The 14,154-nt window shown below is 38.1% G+C and overlaps 1 protein-coding gene across 4 annotated transcripts in view; it reads left to right on the forward strand.

Annotated features, from left to right (window-relative positions):
* Positions 1–14,154, forward strand: part of phf14 (PHD finger protein 14) — a 145,655-nt gene that overhangs the window by 69,997 nt on the left and 61,504 nt on the right. For 3 of the 4 annotated variants that reach the window (XM_080862212.1, XM_080862214.1, XM_080862213.1), the window contains exon 16: positions 1,565–1,686. In XM_080862212.1, coding sequence (XP_080718338.1) covers positions 1,565–1,686 — 122 coding nt within the window. Of the gene's footprint in view, positions 1–1,564; positions 1,687–3,129; positions 5,209–14,154 lie in introns of those variants that run through there. The other variant, XM_080862215.1, reaches the window with a different exon arrangement.

The following is a 14,154-nucleotide window of genomic DNA, read 5'->3' on the forward strand; positions in this document are numbered from 1 at the left end:
TCTTGGACAAATCTCAGTCACTTTGACCTCAAAGTCAGAGGTCAAGTGTTATGAAAATCTTGTGAACAAGGCAAATGTGTGTCTACTAGGAGACTGAGGGGTAGATCGGTGTATCTGTATTCTTATACACAAGATTGTACAGTGCACAACTTGATGTGTTGGTGTTTATTTTTAGAATTTGTTGTGCTCATGACAGAGTTGTAGAAACTTTTGTACATACACAGTTCAGTTGATTTTAATGAACACGTTAGACAGCCCTGATTCTGATAATCACTGTTTAATAGCAATTGCCATTGTGCTATGTGCAAAAATGAATTCAACTATTTTGGTTTTGGGATGCTCATGGATGATTCCAAGTTCTGAATGTTGTCTCAGGTACGTAATAAACTCAGAGCAAATATTCCTATAGGCTGATGGACTCATTTCACGAAAACGTCATTACTACTGGCATGTTGCTTTAATCTGATCTGTCATGTTTCCTAATCGTGGTACAGACTTTATAGTAAAGTTGCATTTTATAGGAACTAATGTTGAAAAAACAATTCATTAAGTTTTTTGTGAATTTTCTGAGGTTTAGGTATGCCTTAAACAAGTAAAGATGCAAAAATTTTGTATTTTACAGGCTCCAGGATATTAATGTTTATGTCATTTTTAATAACACATGCACAGATAAAAGGAATTATGTTCCTGTGTATGCTGATCCATTAATGTGACTGCTTGGTTCACATTTGTAATCAGTGAGGAAGGACATTAGGGAGATTAGGACAAAGTGGACACACTTGGGAACACAGCTGAACAGAATCTAACTGATAAGAAGCAAAACTGAATATCATGCACATGAGACAGGGGACTATGAAAATAAAACAGGATATGACCAATAAACATGCTGAGACCCAGGCTAAGATGTTTGAACGTGACACAGGGACCGGAGATAAACAGATGACTGATTACCACAGGAAACACTGAGGACAAGAGACAGAGACAAAACTAGAACAGACTGGGCACGAAACAGAAATAACACAATCATAAGAGCACAGAGGACAAACAAACTCAGAAATGCCAGGGAACAGTGTAATCCTCAAAGGACAAGATAGTGAACTAGAACAGTAAATCATCTCAGATCCAAAAGAAATAAATCACAAGTCAACAACAAAACTCAAAATACTGGGTCAAAGACCCAGGACCACAACAGTTAGACACGATGTTTTTACCATTTTAGGGGTGAGTACAATAACCAACTTCAGTTTTATCTGAATTTAGAAGCCAGAAATTAGAGGTCATCCAGGTCTTTATGACATTTATGCAGTTTAACTAATTGGTGTGTGTCAACTGGCTTTATGGATAGATAAAACTGGAAATCATCTGCATAGCATCCATACAGCTGTTTTAGTAGTTAATGTAAAGTTTCAATAGGGCCTTGCCCCAGTTATCACATTCATCAGTTATATTGTGGAAATAATGCTTTAATGTACTTCACATCTTTCCCCAGTTTAATACTCATTATTTTTTACTACTCAACAAGCACTCATACAGGTCTCATTCCTAATCAGCCTTGTTTCCATAGGAACCTCTGCCACGGGAACGGCGACAACGCCAGTCTGCAATGCAGAAAAAACCAAAAGCTGATGACACGAGGACTGAGTGTACAACCTGCAAAGGACCAGGCGACAATGAAAACCTTGTGAGGTGAGGTAATGCAAGTGTGTGTGTGTGTGTGTGTGTGTGTGTGTGTGTGTGTGTCCGTCCCATGACGCAACCATATCCTCCTGATGATTAAAGTTCAGTCTTCATTAGGCTCGGGCTGCCTATGCTCTGCAGAATGAGGGGGTTGACGATTTCTTCTCCATAGGCGCTCTATATTGACCTGCCACATACATTTGCACAGTTCATTAAGGCATAATGAACAGCAGAATTTCCTCTACCCCTGATGTCAGGTGTCTAATAAACAGAATTCTTCTTGGCATTTGGCATTCTATGAAAGAAATAATTTAAAAAAAGTTGGTAATAATGGGGACCTTGTCAGGACATTGCCCTGTGATGAAACCCTCAGATTTTTTTTTCCCAATTATTCAGACTTCCCACTGAACACAGTTCCCTTCATGAACATTGTCTTGTTGCTCTAGAGTGCACATAGACTTGTAACTTTAAGCACCTTATCAGTTTTTAAAAGGTTATGTTGAAATATAACTTTAGCCGTTCTATTGTAAATTCAAAGATGATGCATGAAGTCACTTGTGTTTTTCATTCATTTTTGTAAAACATCTGTCCTAATCTGCGGGTGTTTGTTTGTTTGTTGGTGCAAAATCAACATTTGCTTTTTTTTTTTTTTTTTTTTTTTTTCAAGCTTTTGGATAACTTTAGAAAGGGTTCAGCATCAATTCTGTAATTCTGCTACAGTTTTATTGCAGTGACTAAATTATAAATTCTCATCTCTTCTACTTTACTCATTGTTTCAGTTCCATCATTGATTTAAGTCATTCAAAAAAAGCTTGACACTCAGTGGTCTCTAGTGTGTACCGCTCTTCTTTTTCTTTACTCGGTATAAATAATGTGGATAGTGTGAATTACTATGTGCTCTAGAATTCACTGTCTTCTTTTCAAGATCAGACAAATAGTGAAGCAACAAATGCACATCCTTTAAATTAAAAAAAAAGTGCAGAAAATTCTATTGTGACTATTAAATACCCCAATGAGTGACAGGAAACAAAGAAGAGTACAAACACTTTTTTGGTGTTTGGATTCTTTTGAGTTGAAATAAAACCATCATCTATCATCCAGCACTTGTACTGGGTTGATTCAGGCATCCTATTAGTAACTAGAGTTTTATTCAACAGTTTAAATCTTTAATGTCTTTTCTTTTGCAACAATCTGCTAAGTAGTGTCTGTAGTGTAAAGTATCACACTAATGTAGAATGAATGTTACAAATATTAGTTTTTCATTCACATTGACATGTCAAATACCTTTTCAGGACCAGTGTCATTTTAACAGATTGGAATGAGCTCAGCACTTGAATACTAAAGTATTTGTGTGTTATTTTTGGTGCTCTTGAGGCAGCATTTGAGTTTCAGGGGTTCTGGTCGGGGTGTGAGGTGTGCTGCCCTGACTCTTTCTATCTTTGCATTGCACAGGTTGTGAGAGCTGGGGCAGCTACCTCACCTCCCATAAGAACTCGGGACAGATGACCGTTGGCTTAGAGAGAGAGAGAGACAAATTGAAGCATTTGAAGAATGGCAGTCAAGTCAGACTGAAGAACGAGACCATCACGCCGCCCCACAGCCACCTCTGATCCAAACTGGACCAACGAAATTGAGCAGATCTGTGTGAATCTAAAACATGGATCCCTACATGATGAATTGTTGTCAGACACAGTTATATTTCATTTTATTACTATATTTTTATTAGTGTTGGACTCTCAACTGCTTGCACATATGACCATTAACTTATCTTATTATTTGGACACAGCTGCATGCAGCAAGACATGTTAGGATTTAAACACTTTTGACGACTGACTAAAATACATGAGCAAAAGAAAAAAAAAAAAAAAAACAAGTAGAAAATGACAGCGTTTACTATTAAGCCACCTGAAATTAAGATCTGTAATACATTTGAGTTATCTTTAATGGTTTTCATGAAATATTGTCATTCCTTCTTTAATGTGTGCTGTATTTCCTTTTGAAAATAGTTTTAGATTAACATTAGACAGTAACAGTGAAACATGAACACCTGTATTGCTCTGTTCATTAAAAAAAAAAGAAAAAAAAGAAAGCAATTTAATGCAAAGTTCAGTTGCCCACTTTGTGGCTTCCTTAAGATTGATTTCAAGTATAATCAGTCGAGTAGGATAAAGCTTTCTCAATGAATAAAGCAGCTAAGTTTGTTTGGTTTAGCGTTTAACTTCTTAAAGGAAGTCCTGTAGTAAGCTGAATGTGCTGCTGTGGAGCACTTTAGACTATATCTCAACGTAACCCTCTCTATGCGTCTAGGCGTACTCCTGAAACCAGCGTTTCGACATGCTTTGCTTTGCTTCTACTCTGGTGTGCCACACATTTGACCTGCCTGTGTGACCTATCGGTTCTGGTCAATGGTGTCTATTATTAAATATGGTTAACTGGAAACATTCTTGAACGTGGGCTTTTCTAAAGTTGATTGTTGTGTTGTGTGCTGATGAATACTGAGGAGAACAAATATTAAGAAACAGGATTATTATGTACAGAAAATGCAAAATCTCTAATACACAAAGTTTCTGTTGTATCACGTAAAGGAGTAAAGTAATCAACTGTGGTAAGCAGCTGTAGTCGGAAGGAGCTAGTGTAGTTAGCAGTTAGCAGTAATAGCACTTAAATATTAGTCCTAATGTCTTTAGTGTCTTTAATGTCTTTACGCATTTAGAAGTCTTCCTTTGTCTCATATCTTGAAGTGACAGTTAAACTGACGTCCTCAGAAAGAAGCGCAGCTTTGCTTGCATGTCTCTGGTGGCCCGAAGTGCTGTCAAAACAATATCTTATTGCTGCTCTCCCAGGGCTTCTGACAAGTGTCAGATTCTGCCCTCAAATGTCACTCCATTGCCTATTTGGGGCCATATATGCATGCTTTTGAGAACAGTTACTGCAGTTGCAGGCATTTTACTGCTGTTTGCTTTTTCCAGAGTTTGTCCAGAAACAGCACCACATGGAGTTTTCTCTTGGGATAAGATTGTAGAATGACCTACTGACTCCTGACCAGTCCTTATCCCATTACTCCTAGTCTCCTAGTCAGTCTCAAAGACTGCATATCAGTTCTACAGTGCATGGCTATATCAGATCTGTACCATAACTTCAAACTGAAAATTAGTGATGTTGTCTTGTCGCTTTTGAAAAACAGGTAGTCATTTAGTGTGATGCAGTGTACAGTATTTATTAAAAAGGCCAAACATGTCTTCACTTTGTGCCAACATACTTAATTGTAGTAACCTTAAGCTTGTGTTGCCGAGTTCGAACTCTGATTTGTGACGTGTTCGAGAAGTTTCTTTGTCTGGCAAATATTTGTTTACAGATGTGCTTTTAAGGGATTCTTTCTGATTAATTGTGTTTTGTGTTACTGTCATTCTGTATGAAGTAAGAATGTGAATGTTGCATATGTATTTGTACATGTATATGAAGTGTTTCCTATGGTCTATAGCTCTTGAAAAATAAGCAGAGCTTTAATAAACTCTTGACTTTTTCACCTTATTGTTGCCATGATAAATGACTGTCAGACAGTTAATTAATTGTTGTAAAGCTGCGGCATGGTGGTCCGCTTGTGCATGTAGTGCCCTCTGTCATCTGTGATTTATCGCCTGCGAAGGGGCCTTGTTGGTGGAGGTGGGGGCAGAGGAAATATTGCTTCTTGGCCTACGTAAAGTTTCAGCAGATGTGGTTGATTGTGTTATTGCAGTGACAAAATTTTTACGAAACAAAACAAAGACGGTAAAAAAGAAAAAGTAACTACAAACCTTCTATTTGTGGGATGTTAATGTTTCTTTTTCGGTTTTCATACTACAGAAAATCGTCCACGTTCACAATTAGGTCCGTGGTTGGACAAGCCGAACAATGAAAAAAAGATTAAGAACAAAAGACCCTGAAGTCAATAAACTTGTTGCTAACTGTACATTAACTGTAACATAGCATACATGTTGTTATTAAGCCAGCTGATGTCTTTCCGTAATAGGATGCAGATATGTCATAGGCCTAACGTTGGCATACAAGTGATTATTATCATTACGGAGCAGTAAGTCAAATACAGGCCACTAGAGAGAATACAGAAATGTGTGAGAACCTTGGGCAAAAAGATGGACACAGCCACTATGACAACATTCTTTGATTTGTAAAGTCACTATATTGTAGGCTTTGAAATGTATTTTTTAAAATTTATTTATTTATGAGAGAAAATGACCATATTTGGGCAAGCGAGTGGAATGCTATCAGCTAACACTGCCTTGTTTGGACACACATAGTTGTTAGTCGGCCAGTGCTGCGGTGAAGTGGTTAGTGCTACGACCTCAGAGCAAAAAAGGTTCTTGGTTCGAACCCCACTTGGAACCGTTTTTGTGTAGTACAGGTATTGCAGCTTTCACAAAGAATATGAATTTTTTGCTAAATGAAGTTTGTATTCTGAAGTGCTTTGAGTGGTCAGTAAGACTAGAAAAGTGCTATATAAATCGCATTACATTTCATAATCAGTGCAAAACCTGGACCTCATGTTTCTCGGATACTGTGTTAATATCATTAGTTTCACATCGAGCCGTATTGTTTATCAGACACTACTAGAACAAACTGGCTGAATCAAAGCATTTCATTCATAGGACCTATGTTCCTTCCTCCCTCCCTCCTTGCACGTCTCTGTGTTTGAGAGAATGTATGTATAAAAAACTTCAAACTCGGGTCATCTACCAGAGGTTTGGAAGCTTGAGGGTCCTACACAGTATGTTACCTGTTCTTAGACTGTGCTCTTCTGGACAGATGTCTCGGAATCACTCGCCCAGCTTGGCTCACTGCCCTGCATGCTCCGATTACCACAGGGACCACTGTTACCTTTACCTTCCACATCTTCTGGAGCTCCTCTCTTAGCGCTTGGTATTTCTTGAGATTCTTGTTTTTCTTCTTTATGTTTCTATCACTTGGTATGGCTACATCTATCACTACGGGCTTATGCTTGTCTGCCACTACTGTGTCCAGTTCGTTAGCCATCACCAGTTTGTTCTTGTGTATCTGGAAGTCCCACAGGATCTTAGCTTGGTCATTCTCAACCACCATTTTGACTTCCTAATTTTAGGGCCATACTCGACACAGATGTTCCTGTATACTATGCCAGCTGCTTGGTTATGGGGTTCTATATATGTATGTCCTGCCTGCTAGCATCTTGTATCCAGCTGTTGTGTGCTGGATTGTCTCAGGGGGCATCTTTGCATCATAAACAACCAGGGTCTTGCCTGGTGTGGTAATCCCCACACCAGGCAAGACCCTGGTTGTTTCTTAGCTGTCATGATTAGTTTCTCTGTGCTGTCCTACCAATAGCTTTATCCAGCCATTGGTAGGATTTCTCAGTATCAGCCACTTGTTCTTTCTCCTCTTCTTTCTCAGGTTTCTGCTGCCTGAGGTATCCACTAACCATGTGGTGAGTTGTGGCCATCTTTTTAATATACTCATACTTTGTTGTCCTCAGTCTTCTTTCTTTGGCTTAGCATACAGTCTGAGGATGCAAGTCCAAAGACATGCAGTTAGTAAGGGAATTGCTTGTAGGCGGGAATGTGAGTGCAAATGATTGTCTGTTTCCATGTGTTAGCCCTGCGACATACTGGCGATACATGTATATATGTATGTGTGTGTGTGTGTGTGTGTGTGTGTGTGTATCCCCATACCATTGTTAATAAGAAAGAGATTAGCTATAGAGACCAACACTATAGCAGGCTCCAGTGTTCAGCATTCAGTTTGAAGGAGTTATTCTGCACAGTATCTTCGACTAGGTCGTGTATCTCTCTTGGACTGAAGGAAAAATTTTTAAAAAGATGCATCTAGGGATCTTATGTGTCACTTTTAAATGTAAGGCAAGCTGGGTTAGGATTTTTTTTACCAGTTGAAACTATCTCTTGAGATTTAGCTCAATTTGTAATGCTGCCATCCTGAATATAAATAAAGACTCAAATTTAGTAGCAGACATTAACAAGATGCACTGTTTCTGCAGGAGGCCGGGCAGCCTTTGGAGTTCAAACAATATTTGGAAAAGATGTAAGAGGGAAATTTTGGGTTTGAACAGGGTGGCAGCATTAATTTAGGCATCTCCTTCAGGTGAAACCAACTCACCATGGTGAGCTTTAGATGTTCCCATCCATCATCATCAAGTAAAGAGTGTTTTATGGCAGAACAGCAGCCAGCAAATAAGACATGATCTTGGCCACAGCTGACTCATGGTTAGGGGATGAGCACGAGGGGTAGAGGAATACAGAGAAAGAAAAGCTAGCACAGAGATTCAAGAAAGGAGTAACCTTTGCGATCATGGGTGCATTCCCATTACTGCTCTGACATTAGATTCAGGAAGATGATTTAATGGTGGCAGTTTGTTTTTGCTGACTTCACCCTTTTCCCCCACATTTAAAACAGAAAACACCAGAGGACTGGGTCTGTGTGGGAGGTGTGGCCAAGGAGCTAAAATCTATTAGTCTCTTCCCCATCTGTTAGTCCTGTGACTTTGCCACTGTGTGGGTCTGTTGAATGCTCCCCAGAGTTGTCGTGGTTTCCTTCTAGTCCATAACTGGTTTGTTCTTGATATCCAGTTAACTTCAGTGTTTGCCTTTTGCCCATTTAATCATTACATCTTGAACCCCAAGGCCATATCAAAACGTTATATCTTAACTGATTCCTTCACCTCAGATTGGTTTGATGGATTTACAGTGTGCTACAAGGTCTTTGTATTTCTAGACGATTGTCTGTAGCAAATTTCAAACACGAGGACAACATATCTAATGTGAATTCAGTCCTGTTGTCGATTGATACACAGTTTAATGGGGCCCCCTGCTGCAAAATACGAAAATGTTCAGTCAAAAACAAAACACTAGGTGAGGGTTGTATAGATCACTCCTGTTCCTCTCTTCCTATCTCTTCTGTCCCAGCAGTGAATAAGCTGTGGTCAGATAAGCTAATAAAGGGACCTGATCTGACTTAACTTTTCTATAGGTGCAACTTCAGCAGTCCATTCATTATTTCCTATCTTGTAAAACAGTAGCTGTTTTGTAACGTTGCATAGACCAAATAGTAGATCAAAAGGTAAAAGGCTTTCTAAGTTCAATAATCAACTGTTCTTTGGAAAGACAGTTGCACACTTTGTTATGGAGAAGAGTTAATGGCTGAGTGCTTTGTGTCATATTGATTCCTGTCACATGGACTTTTCCAAGGTAATTGTGTTGCCCGGTTCTGACAAATTCACTTACTTGTTTCAGCCATTTGAGCTCAGGCTCAGACACAAACACACTGTTGCAAAGATTTGAAGTTTTTGAGGTTACAAAACCACTTTCAATACATGATTTCATGGTATTCAGCAGTTGCATAGAAACAAGTATCAATAACATGGCCGATTATATGTTTTATCGTCACATTTGCTGTTCTAAGTGATTGATTTCTATCATTTTAACTTTTCTCATTATTTTATTTAATAACCGTAGTGATGCTGAATTCAAGACAAAACACTCCTGTGCTCACTTTATTAAACAGAATTCATAGTAGCGTGTTTGTGGCCATTTTCCTAGGTATTCGGCCACACAGAGTGAATGCAGTCCTCTAAAAAAAAATTAATGCGCTTAGCCTCACAGGGAGACCTGAAAGGCAGCAACAGCAGAGTTCAAGTTTTAATTTTCATTAACACACATATTCACTGTAAAAGGGTTGTGTATCTGAAACAGCCTAACTGCAGCTATAATGGTCCTGTTGGTCAAAAGTATCCCTTTCACCCGTAGTCTCATTTGACCATATGTTACGCTAAATTCAGTACCAAAAATGGATCAGGCTTAAGACTGGATTAATATGAAATATGAAATAAAAATATGAAATAAATATACTTCATAATATAAATATTTGCTGTGTGTTGGTGAAGGTTTGAAGAGAAAAGGGACAAGATAACTTTGGTCAGTACTTTGAAACAAATAAAAAAAAGTGCTTTGTGTACACTTTACTTAAATTACCCCATTATGATACACACAAAACATTTATGAGCACACATCATATTTAAAAGAACAAAAAACACAATGTATAAGCTATATAGTAAAACATGTTGTCCTTTTTAGAGTGAGTGTTAATGGAAAGATAATAGTTTGATATCCAAACACAAACCTTATGAAGTGGGCTTTTTATTACATTGCCAGTTATGATCAGTTAGCTGAATCAACCTGCTGTCGGCCAATCTAAGATTTTTGTCATAGCTTTTGCTTGGTCTGTTGTGAACAGTATCTTATTGTGGCTAATGTTAGTAAAGTCTGTGTAGAAAATACATGTATAACATTTTAATGTTTACTTTTAGATCATGATTATCAAATTTTGGCCACTGACCAGAACGGTTCAGGCATATAGTGTATATAAAACACATCACTTATTGCTTTTAAGCTTTAAACGTCAGCGTTTTGGCTGAAATGTAGTGGGGGGTTTTGTTTTTTAACCAGAATTGACTATGTTTGGATGAGAGTTTGTCAATGAACCTAGCTAGGTTGCTTAGCAAGAATTTTCTGTAAAATATTTTGCTAATTATAACTAAGTAATAAACTTATAAAATTGAACCACAGGTTTCTTGTATGGGATGAACTCATCATTAAACTTGATGTAATGTTTTGTCGTTTATTTCCTGATCAGCATGATTCAATTTAGTTCTAATGACAAATTGGTGAATATTTCTGCAGGCGATATGATTTGATATGATACGGGAGTAATGACACTTCTCTTTAAGAGATCTAGTCAGGACTGTGAGAGTGATTTTGAAGATGTGGACGAGATCAAATGTAACCAACTTGGATTTTGTGGGCCATCAGCCCCGCCTGGTGAGAACCTGTCTCTGGGGACTGATATGAGAACTTCAGAAAAAGATTAAACACCAGATCAAAGTGGACATGAATCGCCAACTGAGAGCAAGACATGTAGCAGACAAAAGCAATCAGTCATGTCCCGTCCATCACCTCACCTCCAATAAGATTACATCAATCAATAATCTCTTATATGACTGATTGGATTTTGTCTGCTTAGTACAAGTACAAGGGAGGAGGGGGGGAACTACTCAATTTTCCCAATGATTAAAGCTGGGCCAAATTGCTTTGATAACATCAAAGACCTTGCTGTAGTTCTGTGTGTAAGGGTAATGTTGGCAGGAGATAAAGGCTGATGCTTACAGGTGACTGGGAAGCAACTGAAAACGACATTCACTATGTGGATCAAACAACAGGGCCACAAACTGACCATTGTACAGCTGAAACCACAGAATGCAGGGGAAGTGTCTATGATCGTGCACTCAGGTTTCTGGGCAAATGTTTTAATGACTGACCAATTAAATGTAGTTTAGAGTTGAAGGGCAAACAACAACTAACCATTAAGCCACATCCATCAGCGTGAATATATTTTTAAACAAGATTGTATGTCTGCAGGTGCATATCTTGCAACAAACTGATGTGTTCTCATAAATTTAGGATTAATCCAATTAAAATTGCATGGGAGGGGGCACCGGTTTGTGGAAGCCAATGTTGCCCTGCCATCTTCAGTACAGTGGTTCTGCCTAATTACATTTTGCATGTGTGGGTGGTCTCTAGCCACATGCATACATAGTGAAACTGTCTTTGAAGTAGTTCTAACACCATCTAATAGCAACAAAAATAGCAGCGCTCATGCCAAATGAGTTCAGGATATCCTCAACAACCTGCTTCAGTATTGTTGTTATTGGATAGAAGTGAGCTTCACTGACTCATTCACTCGTATTGGACTCCCTTCACAAAGTTTTACAGCTTCCTCCAAAGTGAATATGGGGACACATTTTGACAGCGGAGGTAAATAGCAGATTGACAGCCCATACTCACTGCAGATAAACAGCGACCAGAGATGTTTGTCCCACAGCAGCCACTGCAGCAATTGGGAGGGGAAAGAAAACAGAATTCAGTTGACTGCAATCGACTGATATCTCGTGGTGAGATTTTACATAGTGTACCTTTATGAATTTAGCCTTCTCCATACCAGCACCTTGAATAAATATCACAGACACTTTTTTAAAAATAATATTTGAATATTTGATATCAGTACATGAGCTAATACATTTCTGTAAGTAGACATTCCCAGTGAACTGCTAATATTGACTAATACACAGGTACTTAACAATTCAACACAAAGTAGTTAGTAGTTAGTTCCATTCACTGCTGTGAATGACACTCATTAAAAGCATATTAAAGACCACAAATGGATTTAAGTAAAAGTATGTGAATATGCTACATGACCAAAGGACATTTCAGATGTCAAATGATGTGGCTATTATAAGTATACAACTTTTTTGTTTAGTTTTTTTGTTAATGGCTTGGTGCACATAACAGAATTAGCATGTATTTTGTTCCATGTTGACTTTGAATGGAGCCATTTAAGAATCCACAATGTCATACAACTGCGTGTATGTTCAGGGCTGTGAGGGAAGACCAAGCATTATATCCAGTTTGACTGTTTGTTTTTTTTCACATGCAGTTTTTATCATGGTGACTCCTGAAATTGAAAATTAAATTATGCCTGTAGGTGTTTCCAAGATTAATGCTGAGTGGCAAAACGTTGATATTTGAAATGAAAATGTTAATTAGGGAAACCTATCTTATACAGACATGCTTGTAAAAGTGACATAACCAAAATAATGTATTGATATTAGGCAAGTAGGAAATGCAGTTGGTTTGTGAAATTGTAACTTACATTCCCCTACCACACATTTCCAAGTAATCGTCACACTTGTTGAAGGTTGCTTTTAATAGGTAACTAACATGAAAGAGACTTTGTTTCCAGGTAAGAAGCTGCAACATTAAGCACAATATTTACACTCTTGCCTTCAAACAAAGAAGGATGTTAGAGGCGTGAAGCAAGATTAATTCTAGCATTATAATTTAGTCCCGGTATGCTAATATGTTAAACATTAGTCAGTATTACCTTATTATGAGGTTAATAACACAAGTCAGTATGTGAAAATTGTAATGCACAGATTCTTTGGCTGTAGCTCAGGATGTAGAGCAGGTCATCTACAAATCAAAAGGTTGGTGATGGCTCCTATCTGTATGCCAAATATCTTTGGGCAAGATACTAACCCCAAGCTACTCTCTGATGCGTTCATTGGAGTATGAATGTGTGTGAATGATACATAGATGGCACTTGCTTAGAAAAAAAGCATAGAAAAATGTGCTTGTGTGAATGGATAAATGAGGCAAGTCGTATAAAGCACTTTGAGTGCTCATGAGGAGTAGAAAAGTGGTATATAAGACCAGTCCATTTACCATTCAGTCCATGTTAGGTCATCATATTTCCACCAATATAATACTGATTGGTTTTTCCCTCATAGACATGTATTTGTTTCACATTATTACCCCCAGTTTCTGGCCTGTTTAGTATCTGTTTAAATAAATTTCAATCTAATATTACTGTAGCTATAACTTTCAATTCAATTCAATTTTATTTATATAGCACCAAATCCCAACAACAGTTAGGTTGTTAGGTTAAGTTAAAGACCCCACAATAATACAGAGAAAACGGAGAAAACCCCAATAATCATATGGTCCCATAGTAAATGCTTTGGTGACAGTGGGAAGGAAAAACTCCTTTTAATAGGAAGGAACCTCCAGCAGAACCAGGCTCAGGGAGGGATGGCTATGTGTCGAGACCGGTTGAGAATTGGGGGAGGAAGACAGGATAAAGACACACTGTGGAAGAAAGCCAGATTAATAATAATAACTAATACATGCAGAGTGATGTGTTAACACAAGACCTTGTATGTGATGAAAAGGATTTGAAATTCAACTCTGACTCCGTGTTAAATACGAATAATGTAGAGAAACCGGTAAAGAAGAAATCTGCGCTCTCTTTCTAGTCCCTGTCAATATTCTTGCAGCAGCATTTTAGATCAGCTGAAGGCTTTTCATGTAGTTTTTAGGACATCCTGATAATAATGAATTGCAGTATTCCAGCCTAAAAGTAATGAATGAATGAAAATGAACGTTTTCAGCGTCAGTGAGACAGGACATTTCTAATTTTAGAGATGTTGCACAAATGGAAGAAAACAGTTGTTCATATTTGTTTAATACGCACATTGTCCTGGTCAAAAACAACTCCAAGATTCCTCACAGTGTTACTGGCGGCCACCTGGGAGGTAATGCTATCGAGAGAAACCATCTGATTAGATATAGTATTACTCAGATTTTTAGGGCTGAGTACAACAACTTCATTTTTTTCTGAATTTTGAAACAGATATTTAGACATCTTTATGTTTTTAAGACATTCTCGCATTATAACTAATTGGTGTGTGTCATCTGACTCCATGAATAGATAAAGTTGGGTGTCATCTGCAGCGAAAATGTATGCTATACGCTCTAATGCTGCTGCCTGTAGGAAGCATGTATCATGTAAACAGAATTGGTCCCGGCACAGAACCCTGTGGAA

This window comes from Rhamphochromis sp. 'chilingali', assembly GCF_963969265.1.
Source record: "Rhamphochromis sp. 'chilingali' genome assembly, chromosome: 17".
Taxonomy (NCBI): Eukaryota; Metazoa; Chordata; class Actinopteri; order Cichliformes; family Cichlidae; genus Rhamphochromis; species Rhamphochromis sp. 'chilingali'.